This window comes from Doryrhamphus excisus, linkage group LG9, assembly GCF_037039965.1.
Source record: "Doryrhamphus excisus strain RoL-2023G ecotype Guam linkage group LG9, RoL_Dexc_Guam_v1.1, whole genome shotgun sequence".
NCBI lineage: Eukaryota > Metazoa > Chordata > Actinopteri > Syngnathiformes > Syngnathidae > Doryrhamphus > Doryrhamphus excisus.
The window spans coordinates 18,148,174-18,176,088 of NC_136365.1; the positions used below are offsets into that span (position 1 = coordinate 18,148,174).

General features: G+C 44.3%; 4 protein-coding genes across 4 annotated transcripts; 2 read left to right on the forward strand and 2 right to left on the reverse strand.

Annotated features, from left to right (window-relative positions):
* Nucleotides 1–1,030: 1,030 nt before the first annotated feature.
* yju2b (YJU2 splicing factor homolog B) lies at nt 1,031–5,632 on the reverse strand. The gene is made up of 10 exons (XM_058066719.2): nt 5,508–5,632; nt 4,878–4,913; nt 4,749–4,802; nt 4,586–4,668; nt 3,621–3,676; nt 3,490–3,550; nt 3,275–3,417; nt 2,984–3,156; nt 2,779–2,917; nt 1,031–1,779 (listed from the first exon to the last, which is right to left on the reverse strand). The coding sequence occupies exons 2-10, from the start codon at nt 4,878–4,880 to the stop codon at nt 1,388–1,390; spliced, it is 1,104 nt and encodes a 367-aa protein (XP_057922702.2). The 5' UTR covers nt 4,881–4,913; nt 5,508–5,632; the 3' UTR covers nt 1,031–1,387.
* A 170-nt stretch (nt 5,633–5,802) lies between these two features.
* On the forward strand, nt 5,803–7,406 carry LOC131125290 (transcription factor IIIA-like). The gene has a single exon (XM_058066705.2). The coding sequence runs from the start codon at nt 5,838–5,840 to the stop codon at nt 6,972–6,974; it is 1,137 nt and encodes a 378-aa protein (XP_057922688.2). The 5' UTR covers nt 5,803–5,837; the 3' UTR covers nt 6,975–7,406.
* wdr83 (WD repeat domain containing 83) lies at nt 7,207–11,243 on the reverse strand. The gene is made up of 10 exons (XM_058066747.2): nt 11,021–11,243; nt 10,726–10,840; nt 10,526–10,646; nt 10,233–10,338; nt 10,108–10,156; nt 9,857–9,983; nt 8,279–8,346; nt 8,093–8,201; nt 7,906–8,020; nt 7,207–7,835 (listed from the first exon to the last, which is right to left on the reverse strand). The coding sequence occupies exons 2-10, from the start codon at nt 10,826–10,828 to the stop codon at nt 7,680–7,682; spliced, it is 954 nt and encodes a 317-aa protein (XP_057922730.2). The 5' UTR covers nt 10,829–10,840; nt 11,021–11,243; the 3' UTR covers nt 7,207–7,679.
* A 355-nt stretch (nt 11,244–11,598) lies between these two features.
* On the forward strand, nt 11,599–14,554 carry wdr83os (WD repeat domain 83 opposite strand). Its single transcript, XM_058066756.2, has 4 exons — nt 11,599–11,759; nt 11,960–12,065; nt 12,312–12,409; nt 14,326–14,554. The coding sequence occupies exons 1-4, from the start codon at nt 11,710–11,712 to the stop codon at nt 14,390–14,392; spliced, it is 321 nt and encodes a 106-aa protein (XP_057922739.1). The 5' UTR covers nt 11,599–11,709; the 3' UTR covers nt 14,393–14,554.
* Nucleotides 14,555–27,915: the final 13,361 nt, after the last annotated feature.

Genomic DNA, 27,915 nt, shown 5'->3' on the forward strand with positions numbered 1-27,915 from the left:
GGCTACTATTGCGGCCATAACCTGCGTCAAGCTCAAACTCAACTCTGACCCCCCCCCCCTTACTCAGCCCTCCTAACACCGGAACACATCAACAACACACAAGCACAAAGCCTATTTATGGCTTAAATTGCTTATTTTTTTGTTAATATGAGTGTAAAAGGGGCGGCACAGCGGTCGAGTGGTTAGCGCGCAGACCTCACAGTTAGGAGACCAGGGTTCAATTCCACCCTCGGCCATCTCTGTGTGGAGTTTGCATGTTCTCCCCGTGCATGCGTGGGTTTTCTCCGGGTTCTCCGGTTTCCTCCCACATTCCAAAAACATGCTAGGTTAATTGGCGACTCCAAATTGTCCATAGGTATGAATGTGAGTGTGAATGGTTGTTTGTCTATATGTGCCCTGTGATTGGCTGCCGACCAGTCCAGGGTGTACCCCGCCTCTCGCCCGAAGACAGTTGGGATAGGCTCCAGCACCCCCCGCGACCCTCGTGAGGAAAAAGCTGTAGACAATGAATGAATGAATGAGTGTAAAAGGGACTATAGGGATGTTATTTCATGTCTGGAGGGCTCTAATAATGTTAAAAACCCCTCTTTAGAAGGTTGTAAAAAGGTTTTCGATGCTCTCATTACAGAAATATTCAATTTTTAAATAAAGAATCCTACTTTACAGAAATGTGCTTATCACAGTTGGGTCTGGAAGCAATTAACAGCCCTCAATGAAGGACTAATGCATTACTATTAACATTATTTCCTAACCTCATTAACTCATCTGCTGGAGCTATTTAGTGCCATGTTATAACGCTTATTTTAAACCAAGATGAAGTGAGGTGAAAATTGTGGATGTTGAAACGTTTACAAAAAAAGGTCAATTAATGCACATAGCTCATCATAAAAGCATCCTTCACAAGGTCAAATTGAAGTTGATAAGCCCATTTAACAAAAATAAATATTTGTTTCTTAGTGTCTTAAAGCAGGAGTTCACCATCTTTTGGGGGAGCATGGACCCCTTACAGGAGAGCACAATTTCCAAGGACCCAAGTTGAAATTTAATTTTATTCTCCAATGTTCCAAAGGGATTATTTGCGTCCACTATATGAGGCACTTTGCATCAGTGAATGAGCTTCCACCATCGGGGGCTTTCCACTTGAAAAATGACTCCCAACATTCCGGCAATCCGAACATCAGACAACTGTTCTGAAAGTCCCACGGGTCCTCGCTTCCCGCCATGTGAAATCAGCTTGTGTTTGGGAGAGAAAATCAATAGGTGAACACTGCATGTCCTGTTAGCATAGCGGTGTTGTAAGCGGACTCATTGGAGAAACCTTGACCCCCCCCCCTTCTTGAGCTTCAGGCTCTAATTCCAGCAATAAATAACAAAAATCTGATTCCTCTCAGTGTCCGTGGTCGGAGTCGGAGTCGCTGTAGTTTGGCACCAGAGAGCCCAAGCTCCCCAAACTGGTGTGCTTCTGTGTCTTCTCACAGTCCTGAGTTCTTGGGGCCTCCTCGAGTTTTTCCTCGTTAGTGCGGCTCATGTCACTTGCTTCCTGCTGTTGACGCGCCTGTGACTCTTCCCCGGGGTCGGACTTCCTGCGGGCGAGCGCGGCGCAGGGCTTGCGGATGAGCTGGGAAGGGCTCAGCGCTTTGGCCATTGCGGCTTCTTTCCCTTGAAGGCCCAGTTTGTGGAGCAGACCCCCAGTGGAGCCGCCTGGTGTGGTCGGGGTCGGGCTGAACCACGAGCGTGAGGAGATCTCCTTGCGTTTGCAGCGCTGCCTGTCCTCGTAGGCTGAGGGCGGAGAGGAGGAGCTTTTAAACTGACCAGGCCCACACAGAAGCACCAGAAGACCATATATGACTTACAAGTGCTATCACGTGTTAGCCAGTGTCATAGTCCTAATTCAGGGGTCTCAAACATGCGGCCCGCGGACCAAATGTGGCCCGCAGGACACTAGCTTGAGGCCCCCCTGATATGAAAGCTTGATATGGATGCTGTATGGCATCATGTACACAGAAAAAAATATGTATTAATGTTCATGTTAAAGGTTAAATAACTGTTAATAATTATCCTCCCTATCCGTGTGGAAGTGGTAAGTTTTTGGCTATTTAAGTTTAAAGGAAATAACTTGAAGGCTACCGTTTAGGTCGCTAGCTCGCTAGTTTGCGAGTTAGCATGTGTCTCAAGACTCTGCAGTTGCGCAATATGTTGTAAATAAAAAGAGTATAAATGTGACTATAGTCGTGTTTCGTCATGTCTACAGGGCTCTAATAATGCTTTGTTCATTTTAATCTGAAAAAAATAATTTGTCTACCCACCAACTATATGTGGTTTCTTAAGTTTTTATTATTTGCCGTTTTATTATTATTATTATATTTACTTATTTATTACTGATTGATTAATTTTCTTTATCCTTGATTTGTTTATTTATTTTTCATCTTATTTTGTGCAGAAAAATAAAAAGTAAGATATTTGAGAACAGTGGAATGTTTTATCAGAGCTTTTCTTGTAGAAAATCGAAACCAAAGCAAAGTTTATTCATTTTTCTGTTTTTAATAAATGCGTTTTTTGTTGTTTTTTTTGGAAAACCTGATGCGGCCCAGTCTCACCCAGACCCTAGCTCCAGTGGTCCCCCAAGTAAATTGAGTTTGAGACCCCTGTCCTAATTTAATATGATCTCTGAGCATTCACATCACCTCTAAAAGGGAATTGACATTTCTAGCCATTATTAAATAACAATAACACAACAATAAACAATGGTGTGTCAGTAAAAGAAAGGAGGAGACTCACAGTTGGGCGTCTGGTAGCTGAGCAGAGCCGCCAGCTTCTTGTCCTCGTCCCTCTCGGGGAGTAGCGGGATGGACAGGTTGGTCCTCGCCCTCACCGCGTCGTCCTTCTCCTCTTTTTCCGCTATCACCTTCTTCTCCGTCTAGACCACCAAGAGAGGAGAGGTGTTAGTGTTGCGTCTGTGCTTCAACTCAAACAGTTGTCATACTCTGAACTTCCTGCGGAGGGCGCTGTTGAGCTGAAAGTCGTCCTTCCAGCCAGCCTGGTAGTCCTGAAGCTCCACCAGCGAAGGGAGCGCCTTGACGAGCTTTTCTTTGTCCTTCCCACCGTGGTCCAGCTTGAACATGGCGTCCGTTTCCAGCTTCTCCTTTTCCTCGCGCTCTGTAGGGTTGGAACGTCACATGTTGGATTCATTATTTCCCCTCTGTGAACCGCAGCGCCCCAGTGGCGGCAGCACTCGTGCACACTTGACTTTCTTGGGTGTGAAATGTCTGGTTACCTGTGGTGAGGATCTGCTCGTTTTCCGCCATGTCCCAGCGCTCCTCCTTCCTGCTGGCGCCGCTCACGATGACATAGTCGCACGCCGCCGGGTCCGTTTGCATCTCGATGTAGTTGATACACAAGTGGCACTTCATCCGGAACCTGTCGCAGGCAATGTTGTGTTAAAAGTTCTTTGGTTATGATTTGATAAGACAACCAAGCGTTTGTGTTCACCTGTAGATGGGCGTGGTGAAGTAGTTGCCCACTTTCTTCTTCTCCGCATTGTAACGCACCCCTGTGCGGGAAGGACGCGACAGTGAGGACCGAGTGAGAGAGAGAAAAGCGGGAACCGAGAGTGTACGTACCCATGCCGATGTGGTTTTTGCAGCCGTCACACCAGATGTTGTAAGGCATCTCAAACCTGTATGAGCAAAACAACAAGGTCCGAGAGTGACCATAAAAGTGAAAGCAAAACATTATTGTTTGGTTTGCTGTTGCAGATGCAGCTGTAGTGAATAACCCTTGTTGTGTGTCAGAGACACAGTATTATTACACAGTATGAGGTTGTGTGTATTATCACATACTACAGTATTAATTGTCCCTGTACCCTAGAAACCGCTCATGAATGATACGGGAAAAGGCCGAAATGATACTGTGTCAAAGCCCAGGGCAGTGATACTGATAAAATATAGATTTTAACCATGTCCAGTATCAGCCCCCGTAGCTGTCCGCTCAGAGCGTGCTGTTCTGGTATCGTGCCAGTGAAACAACCAATCAGAGAACAGCGCACGAGTGTGAACACACAGCATTTGTCAGCGGTTGACACTCCCGAAAAATAGGGAAAATAGCAAACAGAATATTAGAAATGGAACGTTTTATCACCATTAATGAGGAGGGCACTCTTGAAATGATCGAAAAAAACTAAAAAATGCAAATACAAGTCGGGCTTAACTTTCTAAACTCCGCGCATGTGACAGGAAATGTCACTGTAACTATAAATATTCCTAGTGCTTCTCCAGTCACCAAAAAACCCAAACTTGATTAATGGAACTTTAATTGTCAGACATTGATAAGATAAGATAAAATATTATTGTTGAAATATTTTTGCAATTATTGTGTTTACACTGTTTAGATATAACACGTGTAATAAACTGAACATTTTCTGGAAACAAAATGGTCTTTTGATTAAATAGTACGTGATAATAAGCTCATGATTAAATAGTATGTGATAATAAGATCATGACATGGTTTGTCTGGTATCAGGCCCAGTATCATGCCCCCGAGTGTCAGTATTAGCCCGACACCAAAGGTATTAACCTATAATACTAACCTGATGATGAGAATACCCTGTGACAGCTTCCTAGCTCGCTCGCGCAGGGCGTGGGTTTTATGGTAGCCATTGAGGGACCCATGCTGCAAACAGGAAAGACAGAAATCAAGCGATGTGCACCAAAAGTATGCATGATTATTATCATCATCATCATCATACACACCTTGGCTGGATTGAAGTCCGGAGGGTAGTATTTGTTAGTTCCTTTTCGTTCTCCCTACAAGAGGACATCGTTTGTAAAAGTGACAAAATATTCAAGCAAGGAAGCAAGCAAGCGAACGAGAAGTCTTACCATTTTAGCGGCAAGATCTCAACGCAACTTCAATGTCTGTTCACCACATGAGGAGGAAAAGTCGCAGAATTAGCAAACAGAAAGGTGCCTAGAAATGTGCCATGTTGTGTTCCTTTCATAATATACTCCGCACATGCATCATTCATTGTGTAACGGCAGATTAAAGTATATCTTAACCTGTGTTTAAGTCTTGATTTCGCTTTCATTCAACTCCAGTAGGAAAAATTACAGTTTCAAACAAAACACATTAACCAAAACTAATTTAGGTTGTGATATTACGAATATGTATAAATTGGAGTAAACATTTTCGTACTATGGATTGAAACCACGCCGACATGAAATGCTATACTTGATTAACACAGACTACATGTCCATTTTGTTATACTTTGAGTTGTGCTCAGTTAAATAGAATGTAGGCCAATTGTGTTGTTTCAAATACTGAGTCTGGCTTGTGTCTAGTAACCTAAACACGGATAGCAAAGCGAGCTAACAGGCTAACTTACGTCGGCCTCCTCTTTACGCGAATTATGACACAAATACGACCTTACTGTCGAAGAACACATACTCTTTCGTGATTCCGCAATAAGCAACTGGACCGTTTAATGTTGAATATGAACATAAAACTCTTACAAATGTTGTAAGCACCCAGGCGACGTCCAGCCTCCACCAGAGATGTTCCACCGACCAGATAGCATAGCTGCTAATTAGCTTTGGCTAGCCAGGCATAATAGACCAACATACTACAAACGTTCGGAGAAATCCTCAATTTACTGATGAAGGAAGAATTTTCAGATATATAAATATATTTTATACTATGAAATCATCAATCAAAACGAAATGCCTAGTGTGTGGATAAGTTAATCACGGTCGATATTTGGCTGATTCACATTAACCGTATCATATCTTGCCTCCACAAAACATCTCTGAGGGGCGTCACAGGATAAAGAATTATGGGAAAACATGGCGTCTGAGACTGACAACGTGTTGACAGTTCCCGGAGGTAATTCTTTAGATTCTCGCGAGTACTGTTGTAATTTGGAAAACGGCGAAATGAAAGGAAATGTAGAGCCTCACAAACGTTACATTTGCTCGTTTGCTGGCTGCGCGGCGGCCTACAACAAACAATGGAAGCTTGACGCTCACTTGTGTAAACACACCGGCGTCAAGCCGCACAAATGTCCGGAAGAAGACTGCGACAAGGCCTTCTGCAGCCCCTACCACCTGGCCCGCCACCAGCTCAGCCACAGCGGCCTGCATCCCTTCCCCTGCACGGTTGAGGGCTGCGCGGAGCTTTTCACCACCAACTCCAACCGGGCCCGGCACGTCAGCCGCGTCCACTCCGGGGAGGCCAAGCGGTACATGTGCAAGGTGGACGGCTGCAGTCTGGAGTTCAAGAAGAACAAGCAGCTCAAGTCGCACATGAGCGAGCAGCACACTCAAACGCCCGCCTACCAGTGCACGCATGACGGCTGCAGCATGAGCTTCGCCTTCCCCAACAGGCTCAAACGCCACATGAAAGTGCATAAAGGCTACCCCTGCACCCAGGAGACCTGCACCTACACGGCGAGCACCTGGACAGAGTACCTGAAGCACAGGAGGGAGCAGCACAGACCGCTGCTTCGCTGTGAGCAGTGCAGCAAGGTGTTCAAGGACTCCTGGTTCCTGCAGCAGCACCAGAGGGTCCACTCGGACACCCGGCTTGTCTACAAGTGTCCCCGAGAGACCTGCAAGCGCTCTTTCACCACCATCTTTAACCTGCAGAGCCACATCCAGGCCTTCCACGAGGAGCTGCGGCCATTCTCTTGCAGCCACCCGGGCTGCGGCAAGAGCTTCGCTATGAAGCAGAGTCTCCAACGGCACGGCGTGGTCCACGACCCAAACAGGAAGAAGATGCCTCGACCTAAAAGGTCTCTGACCTCCAGGCTGAGCGGCTGCAGTGACAAGATGGCCGTCTTGCGTAAGAAGAGTCCAGTGAAGCAGGATGCTCCTGGTCCCATTGAACTGGTCTCCCTGCTGAAGGACACATCCCTGATGGGTCATTCCACGGGGGACGCTCAAGAACTCACAGTGGCTGTGACCTCACCCCTCACATTGTAGAGGTTACTTTCAAATAAACAGTTGAAAATATGAAATATGAAAATAACTCTTTACATTCAGTGTAGAAATGTATTTGGATGTAATCATGTTGTGAACATCCTCGACATCCTTGGTCGCGTGGGGTGCTGGAGCCTATCCCAGCTGTCTTCAGGCAAGAGGCGGGGTACACCTTGGACTGGTGGCCGGCCAATCACACGGCACATATAGACAAACAACCATTCACACTCACATTCATACCTATGGACAATTTGGAGTCGCTAATTAACCTAGCATGTTTTTGGAATGTGGGAGGAAACCGGAGTACCCGGAGAAAACTCACACATGCAAACTAGGTATTGGAATTGAACCCTGGTCTCCTAGCTGTGAGGTCTAGGTGCTAACCACTCGAATAATATAAATAAATATAAATACCTGCACAGTCTGACTGAATCTGAGCTTTCTTTTCACGAAATTCATGAACATAATGTCTCCTCAATCTGCTGATTTCTTGTGAAGACGGAACATTTTAATTCAAAGGGACACAAAAGTGTTGCTGGAAGAGAACACCGACTATTCCATCACTCATTTACATCAATTTCAGTGTTGCCACAGCACTGTAATCTAGTGCTAATTCGTTAGATGTCATCAAATTTGCATAAATGGCCATAATGAATTTACAAATGGTGAAGGAAACATACATTCAAAGCAGCCCGCTGTCTTAACAAATTATGTCGCCATGTCAGGGTCCTCTGCTTCTTCAGGCTCAGCCGCCCACACTTGGACATGCCCCTCTGAGGCGGTAAGGAGGCGGGTCTCCTTGGGGTGGAAGGACATGGACTGGACCACGGCCTTGCCCACAGGTAGCTTCAAGGACAAACAGCCCTGCAAGATGACAGAATGTAGAACATCTTGAGCATGCATGTATGGATCAAACTCTTGGTGTCTTTATCACCTCCACCAAGTCCCAGCAGTAGACGTGTCCATCCTCGGAGCAGCTCAGGACATGAGTGTCTTTGGAGGACAGGCAGCATTCCAGTTTATATCCCTTCATTTGATGTCCCGTGTACCTGAGGTCAGCAAACACATTTACCGATGGGGGTCATGGTGTCTCATGTCTCCTCGATAAACTTCTCACTCACTCGCCGAGCATTTCGCCGGTTTTCTTGTCCAGCAGTCTCACTGTGGAGTCCAGACTGGAGCTCAGCGTGCACTGTCCATCTTGACTGAAACACACACACGTGATGGGACCTGCCGTATATGAGTTACACAATCAGCGGCATGTTTTGGATGGACACAACCAAAGCTTCTGGAAGAGATTTACTGACTGTTGATGAAGTCCACGTGGAGCTGTCCCATTCTGAGGTCATAACGTCTCACTCGACCGTCAACAGACCTGGACAGAGTCATCACCAAGGTCAACATGAAGTCTGGACAATGATGATAATACTTGCCTGTGATATTTCTGGCATCATATCGTAAAATCTATCAAAACCAGAAATATGATTAATAATATTCACCAATACATTTATTGCTCATTTGGTGCAGGAAGAAAGGCAGTCAAATGCTTTCAAAGTAAAACACCTCCCAATCATTAGAAGCGGTTTGCTTGTTGAGGTTAAAGGGGAAAGGTGAGCCAACACTGCCATCAAGTGACCTACAGATGCAAAGCTTTGACTTCATGACAGAGAAAAACCTGCAGAATCGAAATAATCGTAACTCAGAATATGACTGGAAATAGTCCACAAAGTTTCACATAATGAGGTTTGTGCATTTGGAAGTGAGCCCTGAAAGATGTTTGGGATGGCTCTGAGAGTTTTTTTCTAACAAGGAGCCTTGTAAAGTCAATGTGATCCGGACGTCCTTATATGGGCATGCCCAGATACGCTGTAAGCCTGCCCTCTGCTTCGCTCTGTTTACGGTGTTAGCAACGGCTCCCAGGAAATGTTTGTTCAGGGCAAGCATCAGGCAGAAATAGTTGGAGTTGCTTGGTTATGTGGAAGAGTCAGAAGAGCAAGCAGGAAGTAACAATTCATCAGTGTCCTAAGTGTGTTTATTTTGTGTAAGTAAGCAGTTGTCTGTTTAGCAGTTCACGGATGTTTGGAGTTGCCAATAGCCTTTTTCTATTTATTGGCATTTGCTGATCATGTGTCTTGCTAATATGCTAATCGGTGGTTGATGTATCGGAGCATTCCAAGTTAAAGGGGATCTATTAAGCTCATTTTTTGTCCCTTTGTATTGAGTTGTAGACTCCTATAGAGCATCTACACACAAACAGCACAGAGAGCTTTCGAATGCTTCCAGAATCTGCACCTATCCAGCTATATTTCTTTGGATTTTCAGCTATTCCATCTGCATAGTGGCTTATGTTCACAAAACAGTCCAGGTGTGAAATGCCGTTGACAGATTAAAGTGCATTTCTTTTGCTGCTAGGGAATCAGGAACTCCAACCACTTGTGCCCGATGGTGGCATCTTTGATTGTAAACAAATGTGGCTTTCCCGTACAAGCCATTGTTAGCAACGTAAACACAGAAGCAGAGTTTTGGGGCAGAGAGCTTATCTGTCTTACAGCCACGCCCATATAAGGAAGTCCACACCTTCTGAAACCAAATGGTATTTCAGGGCTCACTTCCAAATACGCAAACCACATGATCTGAAACTTTGTCATTGTTTAACACAAGAATACAACTTTTGAACTACATTTATAGGTCAGAAAAGTGGAAAAGGCATAAAAGATTACCTTTAATTCACTATGTAAAAATGAAAATAATGAAAAAATTAAACCAAGCAAGGCAATATAAACAGTTTAAGGTGAAGTATAGATGTAAACACAAAAGAAAGAAAGGAAAAGCAGAAAATTCCCCCTTGCACCCTAACATTAATGATTGACTTTGGCGGCACTGACCCAGTAAGCAGCTCGTGTTTGGCCACTTTCAGGCTGCTGACACTGTCTCTGGCATCATCCAAAACCTGGATGGGCTCAAGCTTGCGAGACCTGGTGTCCCAGCAGCGCACTGTCCCATCTATGGAACCTGATAGAGACAACAGTGTTACCAAGCAACCACTTTGTCCCTGAATGCAACATTTTAACGTAGCAGAAATTACCCTATAATCAAATCCACCACAATGACCTGCTATTTTTCTTTGTTTACCTACCAGACAGGATGACTGTCGCCTCCTCGTTGAACTGCACGCAGTTGACTTTCTACGTCAAAAAAATGAGAGACGTGTCAAGAAAAAGTGAAAAACAACAATAACAAAAACAAACAAGCAGGGCTCACCCCAGCATGACCCCTGAGCTTTCTAGCCACTTGGCCGGTGGCAACATCCCAGAGGATAACCGTCTTGTCCGAGCTGCAGGAGCAAATCTGACTGTTGTCAAAGGACCTGCAGGGCATCCAATTAAATAAAACTTTGTAATTGTTAAGACAAACAAAAGGCAGTATTGCAACTTGGTATTTACTATACAAAAAAACTCCCAAAGGAGTCTAAGCAAACAACTTCTGGAGCAAAGGTGGTTCGGAGAAATAAAAAATAATCCTCTGAGGTCACCGCTTTATGATTCTATGCTCACCCATCAGCATCCAGGACCTCGTAGCCGTGGCCACTGTAGGTCTTCAGCAGCGTCCCTCGGCTGCCGCTCCACAGTTTGAGAGATTTGTCGGCGCCGCATGACAGCATGTACTGTCCATCAACTGACCCGGTAGAGAGACAGACGAGAGCGTAAGACAAACAACACCCAAGAAATAAAGTATGTTGTTGGGTCTTTATCACCATTGAAGCGCACAGCTCTGACAGGTCCCTGTTTACAGTCGATGGTCCGTAATAGATGCTGAGGAAGCTGAGGGGTCTGAGGTTTGGGAAGAGGAAACGACATCCTTCATGAAACCTGGGGGGGGGGGGGGGGGCAAACAACAGGGAGAAAAGTAAACCAATACTTTCAGACGGGTTGTGGACAAAACAATACATGACTCATAATCATCTAAGAAGCAAGCATATTCAATTGGTCTAAATGCTACATAGATACATTTTCTTGTTTGGCGTCCTTGTAGTATTTCGTGGTACTTACTCAAAGCTGAAAGTGAAGACTTAGGTGCGGCTGGCTTTAAACGTCTGCAACATTGTGGTTTATCCACCTTGAATGTGTATGTATCGTAACAAATATTACACGAATACGTTAAATAATTTCAAGATAATAATTTCAACTCTGCTTTTCATGTTTGCCTCGCAAGCAATCCAGTCATTCACTTCCGGGGTCTGAGAGCGAAACCAGTGACGTCATTTCCGTACTTCTTCTTCCGCTTGTTCATGGCTGGTCGCAACCAACGTTTACATGCATATCGCCACCTACTGTACCGGAGTGTATGCGTTGTCCTTTGGTTCCAGACTTATAAAGTAAAACCCTAAGTATAAAACAAAACAAAAAAACTCTATACTTTATGTATTAACCCAGGGTTCTTAAGATACCCCAATAGAGCATGGCTACAGTCCTTAATGTTGTCACACTTCCCTAAGATTCCTTTTAAATTGGGGCGTGCATTTCCTGTACCTGCTACTACGCCGTACAGTGGATACTTTCAAAATAAACCCCCTAAACACGCCTTCTCGTTTCAATGTTGGTTCAGTTAGTAGTATATGCTTTTATTTTGAAGCGTAGCAGAAACTTCTTTCCTCTACATTTATGTGCACAGTCAGCTAAGCCACCGGCAAGCTATCTGAAAGAATCACCATATTTTTTATTTAAATTGTACAAATATTATGTCCTCTAATAACATGGCAGATCCCAAGAGACCAAATAAGGTATTACGGTGAGTGTCCAAATGTTTTTTTCGATATGTTTTGCAAGATTGTGCAAGCCCAGCTTAGCTAATATTGGCTAATCGTGTCAGAGTCATAAAGCGATTTAACTGACGTAAAGTAACAATACTTGTAAATATGTCATATTTACCACTCTGCATTGATAATTCCCGGCATTGTTTATGTCTTTTAAAATGCTGTGGCTTTGCAGGTACAAGCCCCCCAGCACAGAGACAAACCCGACTCTGGAGGACCCCACCCCGGACTACATGAACCTGTTGGGTATGATCTTCAGCATGTGTGGACTGATGCTCAAGGTGACACACACACATCCACGCTGGACCTCCACTTAGAATATAAGGAAGTGACTGCTACCATGGCAACGCCAAACATAAACAAGAAATATGTATTTGCTTTGTTTGTGTGTAGACAGTGTCACACATTGATAAGTGTGTACTGTGTTTTTTTTTAATGAAAATAAATTTTAGAGTGTCCAATATGTGCTTTTACAATTGTGCAATACAATTGAAGTGAATGGTAATGAATGTGTGTTCATCTGGCAGCTTAAATGGTGCGCCTGGATCGCCGTCTACTGCTCCTTCATCAGCTTTGCAAACTCCAGAAGCTCGGAAGACACCAAACAGATGATGAGCAGCTTCATGTGAGTACGAGACACCAACTAAAACACAATCCATTGCGTGTTGTTGGTGGACTTTTAACTTGTCAGTTGTCGGCAGAAGTAATCTGTTCCTGGGTCAACAGGAACCTACATAGCCCTGCAACTTCTTATTTATGAGCACAAGTAAACGGTTGTTGCCAAATCGTTTTGTGGCGGGAAACATCTGCTATTATCTCAGTTCAGTCACAGTTCAATTAGTTCAAACGAGAAAATAAAAGAAACGGAGCATAAAAACACCAGAACCATACTGGTTCCCAGAGGGATCAATGTGCAAAAGGGGATCATCTCTACCAACTGTGCCATTACCAACTGGTAAGCTGGCAAGTTAAAGTGCGCAGTATTTAAAATGCTAATTTAAAGTGCTAGTTCACATATAGACCAGATTTCACATTAGCTCGTTTATGAGCTTGACGGAGAGAGGGACAAATGAGTGTTTGTAACAGTTGTGTTTACATAGCGGAACGCTGTACCTTCTCCCCAAGTGCATTAATATGTCAGAATCATAATCAGAAAAGGGTTTATTGCCAAGTATGATCCTAAACACATACAGTAAAGTCTCATTATATCGATATCGGTTATAACGAATTATTACTTATTACGATACTATTTTCATTTCCCGGCAAATTTCTAGTCTTTTATGATATAATTAGTTCTGTTAGTACGATACCCGGTTATTATGATAATCCGGTTACTAGGATGCCCTTTTCATCTCCCGCCAGCCAATTTGGTCTGCTTATATCGATACAAAAGCAGCTTAAATCAATCTTTGCTTAAGGATTTCAATACCAAAAAAGAACACGGCGAACGGCTGCTTCCAGTCAACTTTATTTTTCACACTTCCACCACCAGAGTGCAGCACACACAGCGGAAAACACCCGTCCCTCGCGCCTACCCCTCCGGGTGGCAACACCTTCCCTATCGATAGTTCCGGGGTGAATTATGTTCCGGGGTGAATTATGTCCCGGTAACCGGTAATCACTACAGCGTAAGTTTATTTTTATTTACTGTAGTACAAAATGTATTGTAGTACAAAAGCATGCTAGATACGCAATCCATGAACTCAAGGAGAAAATTACATGCCATATCAAAGATCCGCCCACTTTTAATGCAGTTCGGCGCAGGATCGGATATATGGATAGTCCGGTTATATCGGTATTTTTTCCGACTCCCGAGAATATCGATATAACGAGACTTTACTGTACTAGGAATTTGTTTTTGGTGAAGTAGGTGCAGACACATCTTGAATGAAAGAATGAAAAATACAAAATATACAGAATAAGCAGTATAAATACATGTACACAGTGTGTATTCATTGAACTGTCATTGAGGATGTTTTTTTTGCTTGGGTGATGGCGGCCTGATTGAACAGCTCCTGAGGGTTGAGTTGCCCATAATGTGCCCCGCCCCGCTTTTACTCATGTTTTAACTGTGTATTAACCAATGAATGTTGTATTTTGGTGTGTCTTCTATTCTGTTTACTTGCTTTATTCAACTTCATTCTTCCGTAAAGTGTCTTTGAGTATTTTGAAAAGCGCTATACAAATAGAATGTTGTATTTTGGTGTGTCTTCTATTCTGTTTACTTGCTTTATTCAACTTCATTCTTCTGTAAAGTGTCTTTGAGTATTTTGAAAAGCGCTATACAAATAAAATGTATTATTATTATTATTATTATAATTCTTCCTGCTACTTTGACCAGGTTGAGAATCTGGGATTTTGATTTGACATTTAGATTCCCAAACCAACTGGTGATCCCGTACCGTAAGATGGACTCGATTGATGCTCTGTAAAAAAAATTGCATAATGTTTTTGCTGACACCGAACAGGAAGTGAAGGCGCTGATGGATTCTAGTACAGACGGTGAGTTCAGGTATATAATATCGTCTGTTGTGTCTGCAGGCTGTCCATCTCGGCCGTAGTCATGTCCTACCTCCAGAACCCACAGCCCATGTCGCCGCCGTGGTAACCCCAGCATCATGTCCATACGGTTCGGAGGCAGATTGTCCGGCCAGGAACCACAACCAGGAACTCAGAGGGCTCTCTTGTTAACCTTTTGCTAGTCTTTAATTAAAGAACACATGCTGATGTTTTACAAGATGATGGAAATAAAGTTGTTATATAAAGAAATGGACTGTTTACGTGTGACATGACTTTGTTATCTGGTTGATGGAACTGTAATACACTAACTTCATTCACTTATAATAGTGATAGATTCCCATAGGAGTGCATTGTGGTCATCTACAGTCTTTTTGTGCTGTTGTTTGCAATTCAGTTAGAGTGTTTAATGATAATGACGCAGCATGGATCTTCATTCCTGAACATGATTCATGTGCTCTTTCTTTCAGTTGCTTTGTGGGTGCCTAAACGAGGTTAATCAATGTTGACCTTCTACATCCTTTGTCTGCGTGAGAACATCAACACGGTTGTCAGAAAGATACTGAGTCAGCAGGCCTTGGCGCTGTCACACGTGGAGACAAAGTCGTGTTGCAGGGAGTGTGCACACGCCAAAAGGGTGAGAGACGGATATAAGTGCAGATGCACGCTTTTAAATGTGAACTAATGATTGTCACTATGGAACATGTCTGTTTGAACCTTTTGGAGTGGAAAATGATCCTACTCCTGTCCCGTAGATGGCACTAACGCACATTACAAACTGTGAGGGATTACTGTGTCTGTTGTGAGATCATTCAAACCTGCAATAATGGCCTGTTGTTGCGGTGATCAAGCCTGGTGCTTGTGTATCTCACCCAACATTACTGACACCTACGACCCCAGGCAGTAGAATGTAGAATACAGTGATCCCGCTTCCAATTTTGCAACGTTAAGGCTTATCATTGTTTTCATTCATTCATTCATTTTCTACTGCTTTTTCCTCACGAGGGTCGCGGGGGGCGCTGGAGCCTATCCCAGCTGTCTTCGGGCGAGAGGCGGGGTACACCCTGGACTGGTGGCCAGCCAATCACAGGGCACATAGTCGCCAATTAGCCTAGCATGTTTTTGGAATGTGGGAGGAAACCGGAGTACCCGGAGAAAACCCACGCATGCACGGGGAGAACATGCAAACTCCACACAGAGATGGCCGAGGGTGGAATTGAACCCTGGTCTCCTAGCTGTGAGGTCTGTGTGCTAACCACTTAAGGCCGTGCCGCCCCTTATCGTTTTTTTCCAAAAATACATGAAGTCAGCGCTGTTTTGTGTTTAAATACAATGTGTTAAAAATGCATATTTTTGACAAATAATCCACATTCAACCACAAAAAATAATGATTTATTAATTAATATATGTATACCGCCCTCGGCCATCTCTGTGTGGAGTTTGCATGTTCTCCCGTGGGTCTCTGGTTTCCTCCCACATTCCAAAAACATGCTAGGTTAATTGGCGACTCCAAATTGTCCATAGGTATGAATGTGAGTGTGAATGGTTGTTTGTCTATATGTGCCCTGTGATTGGCTGGCCACCAGTCCAGGGTGTACCCCGCCTCTCTCTAGAAGACAGCTGGGATAGGCTCCAGCACCCCCCCCCCCGCGACACTCGCGAGGATAAGTGGCAGAAAATGAATGAATTAATGAAAAAATTGCAAAATTAACTGAAATACGTTATTGAGATGGCTGCACGGTGGTCGAGTGGTTAGCGCGCAGACCTCACAACTAGGAGACTTAAGTTCAGTCCCACCCTCGGCCATCTCTGTGTGGATTTTGCATGTTCTTCCCGTGCATGCGTGGGTTTTCTCCGGGTACTCCGGTTTCCTCTCACGTTCCAAAAACATGCTAGGTTAATTGGCGACTCCAAATTGTCCATAGGTATGAATGTGAGTGTGAATGGTTGTTTGTCTATATGTGCCCTGTGATTGGCTGGCCACCAGTCCAGGGTGTACCCCGCCTCTCGCCTGAAGACAGCTGGCATAGGCTCCAGCACACCCCCCCCCCGCGACCCTCGTAAGGATAAGTGGTAGAAAATGAATGCGATAAAGATATACAAACTAACTGTAGTATAGTTTGCATGAATGTACATACAGATCAATACTACAGGCTGTTACTGTTTATTTACAGAAAGTGGTGCTCTAAAGGGTGAGTGAGTATGTGTACATCACCAGTGTCGTCATGTTGTTGTGTACCCAATAAAGTGTCCTGTGTGTGTGCGGCTAATGTACAATGAGAGGAGGAGGGAGGAGAAGTGGTGAGGATGGAGTAAAAAGAGAGAGGCAGAGAGAGGGCGGCGTGATGGTGGAGTGGATGGCGAGCAGCCAGTCTTCAACGACCTTTGGAGAAGAACAAACCTTTCCGACATAAACGGGGCCAGAAAAGATTTCATCTGACTCACCTCCAATCAGAACTTCCATTCAGCTGCACCGAGCTCGGCTGGTGGCTGACGTCAGAAGCTTCCTGACGAGATGTTTGGGATGTGAACTATGGAACTGCACTCCTGTTCTTCTTTGCTGGTGTGTCTCCTCCACACGATCAAAGAGGCATCCACACTCGGGGGTAGCGGAGACAGGAGGTCCAAAGCGGTTCGTCTTCTGAGATTGGTGGTCGCTGGAGAGAGGAGCACCTGACAGGCAGGTGAGACTGCAACGAAGAAGCTCTGACTGCAATATTAATGTTACTTTGATCATACTCTGAAAGAAGTTCTTCAGAAATCTTCTAAAGTCATGTCCGTTCTTAGAAGTCTCATATTTGTATTGCTAGTTTATAGAACAAGGTGTCGGAAAACTGTGGCCCGTGGGCCACATCAGGGAATAGCCAGAAGCAATTTGTAGCTTGGACAAAAAAATCCAACACAACACGTCAACGTAGCCTACTTACCGCACCATGTTGGCATACACGCACATACAAACGCCACAAGGTATGCTGGGTATCTTGTGTTACCCTTTCTCCCAACATTTTTGCTCGAGCGCAAACTATGCTAAAGAGGTAATTAGAGAAGTAAACAAACAGTTAACATAGTCTTGATGTCCCTGATATTTTATTGTTCATAGTTCATATTGTTGCTGCTGGACTACCCAGCATGCCTTGAGGACATTTGGAACTAACAGTTTTAATTTACATGTTATGTTTAGCTCTCAGTTACTGTTTATCACTCACTCACGTAGTAGTAGTAGTAGTAGTTGATCTATGTGACGTGTTAACTTGCTGTGGATGTGTTTTGTTTTTGTTGCACCGTGAGTAAGTATGACGTTCTGTTTGATGACCACCTATATTCATTCAGTCATTCATTTTCTACCGCTTTTGCTCACGAGGGTCGCGGGGGTGCTGGAGCCTATCCCAGCTGTCTTCGGGCGAGAGGCGGGGTACACCCTGGACTGGTGTCCAGCCAATCACAGGGCACATATAGACAAACAACCATTCACACTCACATTCATACCTATGGACAATTTGGAGTCGCCAATTAACCTAGCATGTTTTTGGAATGTGGGAGGAAACCCACACATGCACGGGGAGAACATGCAAACTCCACACAGAGATGGCCGAGGGTGGAATTGAACCCTGGTCTCCTAGCTGTGAGGTCTGCGCGCTAACCACTCGACCGCCGTGCCGCCCACCACCTATATATAGATGCCAATTTTTTAAACCCCATTCAATTAAAAAAAGGGCGGCACGGAAGTCGAGTGGTTAGCGCGCAGACATCACAGCTAGGAGACCAGGGTTCAATTCCACCCTCACCCACCCTATGTGTAGAGTTTGCATGCGTGGGTTTTCTCCGGGTACTCCGGTTTCCTCCCACATTCCAAAAACATGGTAGGTTAATTGGCGACTCCAAATTGTCCATAGGCATGAATGTGAGTGTGAATGGTTGTTTGTCTATATGTGCCCTGTGATTGGCTGGCCACCAGTCCAGGGTGTACCCCGCCTCTTGCCCGAAGACAGCTGGGATAGGCTCCAGCACCCCCGCGACCCTCATGAGGAAAAGCGGTAGAAAATGAATGAATTCCAAAAGTTAGCCTACCCCCAATGGATGCACACCATCCATTCCAAAACTACACCCCATATCCCTGCCGCAAGGCATGCTGGGTAGTTCGAGGCACTCCAACATTCTGCCGTGTTTGTTGTATTTTTGCTTGATTGCAAAAGATATTTAGACTTAGGGCACCAGGAAATGGACCCTGGAAAAAAAACGATGCTCGACTTCTGACAGTCTAGTGAAGATGCTGTGCTGGTTTCCTGAATTTCTGTCCAGTCTTGTCTCCTGTTTGGATGAATCAACATGTCTCCTGCTCTTCTACGGTGCATCGTGACACATTTTAGCGGCGAACACATCTATTATTGTTGATATCGAGCCACAGGACCAGTGAGTTATGCAACACGTAACACTTCAAAAGTGCTCCACAACCTCTCCGACAGAAATAACTTCTTGATCTTATTTTGACACGCAGTCCAATCCAATCTCATGTTTTCCGAGGAACAGTCCTGGTCCTTCTGTCATCTATTCGTGCATCCCTTATCCATTATTCAATACATACTGTCCACACAAGTATACATTATTCATAGCCGTTATTATACACCAACACTTTCCTGTCACTTTCATTTGTTTAAGGCCAAATCTGTCCATCATCCATCCATCCAAAAGCGCTACTATGTGGAATTCAGCCAGAAAAACTTGGCTTTTTTGTTATGCTGCCACAGTAGGGCACCAGTGATGGGAAAAAGATGATGATAACCAAAGAACAGGAAGTGACATGACAAAATGCTACAGAAAAGAATAATGGGTCAGTCAATTATGTATGCAAATCAACGTATTGGACGTATTAATTCCACATGGTAAGAGCATAGCTTTGTAGCTTCCTGCTCCCTTCCTGTCTGTTAGGTGTCTTCAAAGGCTGAATAGTTTGATTTTGGTTTGTTGACAATATATTTTGGGTGCAAAAGTTGGCGTGAAATTGTATTTTCTTGTCTGGACAGTTGGCAGTTGAAGAATAAAGACCATGCGGTGTTGGTATCATGCAGGTCTGGGTCCCCAATGTGGCACATTGCAGGTCTATTATTATTATTATTATTGACCCTGGAACAGATTAATTCACTTTTCCATGGTTTCCTATGTGACACATTGTTTTTAAATGAGACATTGTCCATCATCCATGCAGTGTTTTTTCCCCACTTCCTGTTGTGTTAGTGAGACAGTGCAGAGACGACGCCACAGTCACTAGCTGTCAAAGATCATCAACAAAAAGCAGATGTGGTCTCGCATGAAAATGTCCAGAAGCAGTAATAACAAAGACAAAAAACACGGACACTAGCAAGGATGCTGACAGTGACTGAGAGGAGCGCTTGTTTCGTGTCGACCTCTTCCCCTGTTGTCTCGCACCTGTGTCTTGTTTCACTGATTAGTTCCGGGTTTATTTCTGACACCTTGGCCGCTCATTCGGACTCGGTTGTTATAGTTTACATGAGGCCTCAGCAGGAACCAAACCAAGGCATCAACCACTCCGCAAGCCGGGAAATGTGTTTTTTGACCTAAGAGAAGGCCGGCTCGCTGCACCAGACCTTACTTTCCGGTGCACTTGTCCCAAAAGAGGCTGAATTTAAAAGTCGATGATATTTTACTAGTCTACGAGCTAGCTAATTGGGCGATATGGGATGGGCGATATGGCCTAAAATCCATATTACAATATATATTGCAGCCTCTTGCCATGACGTTATCTTCTTCTTTTCCCATAACTCCTTACGGTGTCATAGGGGCGCCACTCTTGCAAGGGTCCACTAATTTCTTCCACTTTTTTGGATTGAGTGGCATTTGCACGGTCCATTGTCCATTTCCTTGCCGTATGGTTTTCATAAGTCCATCTGATCCTGTAATGTAATGGTAATAGTTTAATTTCATTTGAACATGCATCAGATTACAATTGAATGCATCACATAATCAGTTCACAGTTCCACATGTCCAAAAGGAGTAGGAAGAAGCAAAGCTTATGAAATCCTACCCCTCCATCTGGTACTTTTACAATCAGTAACTGTTACATTTGTTCACTTCCTGCTCTCCTAATATAGTTTGATTTTTTTTTTTCAAAAAATTTCAAAAATTAAATTTTTTTTTTCAAAAAAATTTCAAAAATGAAAAAAATAATTAATTTTTATTTTAATTATTATTTTTTTGTCACGTACCGAAGTACGAGGTGACATGACCATCCAATGCCATAATGGGTACCATAGTAACTGTCAATATAGTGATATGTATAGCACAACATGACTGTTTCAATGTGCCCGTACCAATTGAATTTCCGTTTCTTTATGCCGGTTATGAGATTCTGATGGAATCACATTCTTATATAAAATTTCAAAAACCATTTTCTTCTTGCGATAAGAATCAGGATATATATAAATGACAATAGAACCATTTTCAGATTATCAGAGGTGTTGGAGTTGTTTGTGTCGTTGTCTTTTTCCTATTCATAGCTGGGTACTGGTGTTCAAGTTTACTCAGAATTTGTGCTCGTGTTGTTCCGCTCTTTTACATTTAGCAGTTATTATGGCTTCTTCGCCTCCTCCGCATTCTCTTGCTTTCGTTTGTCGCATAGTTTAGCTGCTTAGCCATTCCTTGTCCCGAGTTAATGCCACTTGGAAGAATTGTAGCTTATTTGCCACATTGGATCAGTAGCTCGAGTGTGGAAGGACATACTTAAGGTTGTGTCACCATATAATTTCGCTATATGATGTTTAAATTAAAGTCTCTGTTGTAGGCCAAATTGATGTTTCTATTGTGTATTGTTTATATCACCCAATCCTATTTGCCTGAAGAATGTTCTTGACTCTAGCTAGTTTGCCCTCTCCGTCATAGCATGGTGCCCTCAAGGGAGGGGGGGGGTTCTGGTTGCCATCATCTTCATCATGTGTCCACTCTCGGCCTGCCTCTTCATGAACTGAGTCCAGGCTGCTGTGACTTTGCTTGGCTTCCCACAAACACAAGCGAAGCCTCGGGCGTGCCCGCATGCACACACTCCATCACCCACGCTCAAAGTCCTTACCGTGCACAATGTCTCATCAGCGCTCCCGCTGCGTTTGAGAGGGAATCTGTCCTTGTCCATTTGTTTTTATTTCACAGCATCAGGGAGGGGAAAGGCTAAGCTGCCTGGTCAGCAGCCGACCAGCAGGGACCAAACAAGCACGGGAGAGGAGACATTACTTATATATACGGTACTACATCCACAACACTTTCACTGTGGTGCTTTTCTATCTCCAGCTCCATGCTGTCCCCCCACTATCAAGACCCAGGTGACCCGGCAGCATGGCCCCGTCGGCCCCTACGCTGCCCGCCACCCCCGATCAGCGGCAGCAGCGTGGGGCCCAACCCTACCTACTACCACACCGTCTACAACGTGAGAGTGGACCGCTACAGGGAGGCGCCCTTCATCGGGATTCGCTCCAGCCGAGGCTCTGTGTCCCTGGGCGGCGGGAAGAAAGACATCTCAATCCCGCCTGTTCGCAGGAGAGGGGGGCTGGTGGACCATCGCGATGTCATCCTGGCCCACCAGGCGCACAAGAGGGGCAACACACCGCAGGCCAGGAGAAAGCAGTGGGAGTGAGTACTCCTGTTTTTCCACTCGTTTTCAAGTGTCAATACTTAATTGGTTCCAGACTCGACTCAATAAATTTCTCATAGGATTCATTCTTTATAGATGTAATATTTTCAAGGTCTCGGCATAGAAAACCACATTTTTGTTGTTAACATTATTAGAGCCCTCTAGATGTGAAATAACACCCCTATACCCCAATATAATCAAAGAAAATAAGACAGTTTATCTTAGGGGAGCCGCACGGTGGTCCAGTGGTTAGCACACAGACTCACCAAACAATTTCTGACACCTAGTGACCAATGTAGAGTACTACAATCACAAGTTGTGGTCTTAATGGCTTGTATTGTATTTTTGATGCTTGAAAATGTGCCATTTGTTCCATGATTATGTACACGGAACACAGGCTTCTGTTGCGGCCATAGCCCACAGTAAGCTAATGTTAGCCACCTATTCTGCTCCCCTAACAGGTGAACTGTCGTAAAAGGTTTATTTTCTACTGCATTGGGTAATATGAATGTACAGGTGACAATATGGGTGTTATTTCATGTCTGGGTGGCTCTAGTAATGTTTAAAACAGTTATTTAGAAGACTGTAAATAGGTTTTCCATGCCATTTATAAGAAGCAATCCTGCTATTCACTTAGCACGGTCTTGTTTGGAACAATTAACCACTGGTTCAGACTTTGAGATAAAATACAGTATTACAATAATTTCATTTTGATTAATTTAAAATTAACAAAACCAATAATCAAGTTTATTTGTAGTTGGAAACATAATTAAGGTGTTTTACTCACTCTTTTGTTTCTCCTATGAGGTTGTTTTTTTCCTATAGCATCACTTATAACTTATAACGTCATATGCTAACAATATGCAACTGACAAGATGGCGTCATCTAGCGACTTCTAGGACAGCCAATTGCTACTTTTCTTACTGCGGAGTCGGCAAGAAAACTCATATAAGTCACATGTCAACAAAAAGGGGCGGGTCCTGTGAATCTATTGAGCTATCAGTCAAACTATCTGTCCGTCTCGCTGATTGAATTGACGCAGTTGCTCCTGTGACCGCCAGGTGTCAGCAAACACACAGAAATGTCCTCTTGAATCAACGCCTTCCTAAAATGTCACACGAAAGTGCAGTTCTTTACACTGTTTTAGCTGAAACAATGTTAAGTGTATTAGTGTGCATTGATTTATTTATTTACTCGGCTATTCTTCAACGCAAAGTTTGCTGACTGGGTGTTGTGTTGCGGGCAGTCATCCTAACAATTAGCTAATAGTCTTAAACTGCACCGACAGCGTGCTTGGCGTCGGTCTGGTCAGATTTTGGAAATTCGTCTGGCCTCAAATGAAACAGCAATACAATCAATTAGTTAATTTCTCCGCGCTGCAATGTTTATTCCTCCCCTCCATAAATCCTTGCCTAGCTTGACTCTGCCAGTCTCTTTGAAGGCAGCACGGCGCTAAAACAATGACGGCTGATAATAAACGACGGGGGTGTTTTATTTTGAAGGTGATGAATGGGTGTACTCCTTGCTGATTGGGGTTGTTAAACAACAGCGAGAGACGTGCTGTCCCAACAAAAGACGTCTTCTTCACTGAGCTGTCACTCAGGGGTCACCCTTCATTGTGATTGGCTGATAGCCAGACCCTCCCACTTGGCCATGAAGGGGGGCTCACGCTGTGCTTTTTTATCAATGGAACCTATTTATAGAACACACACACTCGCACAGGTTCACAGTGTACCTCTTTTGACAATGCCCACATGGACAAAAGTATTGGGACGGCGACAGGAAGTAAAGAGTGAAGAAAATGTGGCGACTTTGCAGCTTTTCCGCTTTGTTTTGGTGCGTTTTGGTGCATTTTGGAGGTCAGAGGTCACTGATGTTGGACCCTGTTCTCGCACTGGACTGGGAACAGAAAGGCTTTCCCCAAAGTGTTCCCACTACGGATTCATTGATTACCTATTGATTGTTTTTATCCTATTGTTTCCAACAGCGTAAGGCAGCGAGGGGGCGGGGTTTAGTTGCAGTGGCGTCTGTTGGAAGGACAAGCTACATTCAAAGACAGTCCCTCAAGTGTGATTATGACCTATTTTATTTGGCGGTCCAAATGTATTGATGGCGGGCCTCCAGAGTGAATACATGCAAACCACTGTGAATATGCTTGTATTTTTCTATTTGAATCCGATGGATCTGATGGATCATGTGACATGCAACGAGAATCGTACGTTTTCCAAGCACTTCTTCTCCGCTGACGACCCCCCCCCCATAGGGTCTAACAAGGTCAGAGAAAGGCTACAGCAAATCGTTCCTCTCTTCCTTGTCCTTATCTCCACCCATTCATCTCTTGATCCCCCCCCCTCGCTTTTTTGTCGGACCGCCGCAGTGGGACCTCATTTTCTCCCCCCACTTTTGACTTTTAGCCACTTTTTTTTACAAACCAAACGCCCGGAAAACGACATGGGTATTAGCAAAAGCAAAAAAACGTCCACAGCACAACAAACGTCATGTGACTGCACCCGTCAGTCACCTCTCATGGCGTCGTGTGCTCATTAGCTGCTTCATTCAAAGCCGTGCTGACGTGACCCACTTTGCTTCCTCTCCGCTTCTTAATTTGACTTCCAAATGTCCGAGCCGTGTCAGAACTAAAAAGCTTTCTGTGTCATTCAGCGTCATTCATTTACCTTAATAAGTCAATATTAAGTCTCAATTAAGTCTTCAATAAGTCTCATTGTGACAGTCTCATACATTTACGAGAATAAAGACATTAAAAGTTGTAATATGATGAGAATAAAGTTTACAGAGAGACTTTTCTGTCTCCGTCGTCCACCTTGGAGTACTGATTCCTCGGCTGGAGCGCTAACTCGACACGGGCGGGCTGTGCTGAGCTCATTAGCTGAGGCCAGCACACTCCTCCTTTCTTCCTTCTTTCCCATCCACTCCCATCAACCGGCCAATCAATTAATACGGCGTGAGAAGCGGCCAAAAAAAAAAAAAGCAATCGTCTAATTAGCTTGGACGCTACATCAGCTCGCTACTTCTGATCATGATGAGGTTCCATCACGTTGCGTAAATGTGCTCCTTCTCGTCCATCATGCAACCACAGCGGCTAGTCAGCATTATCTGTGTGTGTGTGTGTGTGTGTGTGTGTGTGTGTAAAACAAGCTGCTCCGGTGACCAAAACAAAGTGCTGTGTTGGGATTCTGACCGCCACTATTGCCACAGGCCGCCAAGTCCCAACAAGACATCTTTTGTCCTCATTGTTTCTACGCTAGATTGTTTGCCTGGTTGCTAGGTTACAAGCAGAATGTTCATTTTAGAGGCCATCAAAGGCTGGGGTTACTCTTCTTATGTGCTAGAGGGCTGGTCACCCTTCAGCTTCCGGCTTCCCTGCATGCCTTGCGGCAATTCCATCCATTCATTGTCCATCCATCGTCCATCATCCATCCATCATCCATCCATCCATCATCATCTATCCTCATCCATCATCCATCTTCATCCATCCAGCATCCATCCATCATCCATCCTCATCCATCCATCGTCCATCCATTGTCCATCCATCATCCATCCCGCCATCCGTCATCCATCCATCATCCATCCATCATCCATCCATTGTCCATCCATCCTCGTCCCTCCATCCATCATCCATCCTCATCCATCCATCATCCTTCCATCATCCATCCATTGACCATCCATCATCCATCCTCGTCCATCCCTCCATCCGTCATCCATCCATCGTCCATCCATCATCCATCCTCGTCCATCCTTCCATCCATTCATCCATCTGTCATCCATCCATCCGTCATCCATCCATCCATCATGCATCCTCCATCCATTGTCCATCCATCATCCATCCTCGTCCATCTCTCCATCCATCATCCATCCATCCATCTGTCATCCATCCATCCATCATCCATCCTCGTCCATCTCTCCATCCATCATCCATCCATCCATCTGTCATCCATCCATCCATCATCCATCATGCATCCTACATCCATTGTTCATCCATCCTCATCCATCCCTCCGTCCATCATCCATCATCCATCCTTGTCCATCCATCCATCCATCATCCTTCCATCGTCCATCCATTGACCATCCATCATCCATCCTCGTCCATCCCTCCATCCATCATCCATCCATCATCCATCCATCATCCATCCTCGTCCATCCCTCCATCCATTCATCCATCTGTCATCCATCCTCATCCATCCATCTGTCATCCATCCATCCATCCATCATGCATCCTCCATCCATTGTCCATCCATTGTCCATCCATCATCCATCCTCGTCCATCTCTCCATCCATCATCCATCCATCCATCTGTCATCCATCCATCCATCATCCATCCTCGTCCATCTCTCCATCCATCATCCATCCATCCATCTGTCATCCATCCATCCATCCATCATGCATCCTCCATCCATTGTTCTTCCATCCTCATCCATCCCTCCATCCATCATCCATCATCCATCCTTGTCCATCCATCCATCCATGCATCCTTCCATCATCCATCCATCCATCCATCCATCCATCATCCATCCTCGTCCATCTCTCCATCCATCATCCATCCATCCATCTGTCATCCATCCATCCATCATGCATCCTCCATCCATTGTTCATCCATCCTCATTCATCATCCATCCCTCCATCCATCATCCATCCTTGTCTATCCATCCATCCATCATCCATCCATCATCCGTCCATCCATCCATCCATCCATCCATCCATCCATCCCACAATACATATACAATGAAAATAATATATAATGTATATAATGGCCATGTTAATAAAAGAACTAAATAAATGTAATAATGCATAACTAAAATTGTTTTACATTTGTATGAACTTATGGAAATGTTTGTAAATGAATGTATTTTCCACTTAAACAATTCACATTTTAAATGATTACTTTTGTATATTTAGTATATTCAACGGTAGTTTAATAGTGCTAATATTGTGGTGTGTGTGTGCAGCTTTTAGCCTGCTGGGTGAGATCAGAGTGCGGTTACTAGAGAGCCTGGGGTGGGGAATGGGGGGGGCAGGATAGCAGGGGTGGTCGCTTCAGGCGGGGAGGTACCAGGACTTCCTGCGGGGGTTGCCTGTGCAAACGCTGACTGAATGACAATACCAACATGCACACACCATCTTCATCGTCACCTTCCTCATCAGCTGCAGTGCTGGCATCATGGCGGGAAGAGAAGGAGGGGAAACATCCTCACCTTCATGTCGATCCATCCCCACCATCAATAAGTTATGTCCGCCATGCAACCACCGTGTGGTCTGCTCTGATTGTACACATCACAGCCCCCCCCCTCCCACCCCATCACCACCACACCCCAGCAGCATCACCACCTCCCACTCCTTCCTTCTTCCCGACACTCTCTTGTACTGCCGGCGGTGGGAATGGGCTTGTGTCATGCCTGCAGCCTTTACGGGAATTACACGACGAAGCAGGAAAATAGGGAAGAGCGTCACGATGTCAGAAAGCAAACGAGAAACTTTTTTCATTTACCTGCTTAAATTTCACCAAAAGCTTTTAAAATGTACTTTTAAAGATCTTTTGTGACATATTGTGTGACAAAACTTAAATTTTGCATAACAAAATGTCCTCTAAAAGGTTGGATACGCAGGTTATTTTTTAATTTACTAGCTTAAATTTCCCCAAAAGCTTTTCAAATGTACTTTTAAAGATCTTTTGTGACGTATTGTGTGACAAAATCTAAATTTTGCAAACCAAAATGTCTTCTGAAAGATTGGATACACAGATTCTTTTTATTTTACCATCTTAAATTTCACCAAAAGCTTGTAAAATGTACTTTTAAAGATCTTTTGTCACGTATTGTGTGACAAAATCTAAATTTTGCTAACCAAAATGTCCTCTGAAAGGTTGGATACACAGATTCTTTTTATTTTACCATCTTAAATTTCACCAAAAGCTTGTAAAATGTACTTTTAAAGATCTTTTGTCACGTATTGTGTGACAAAAT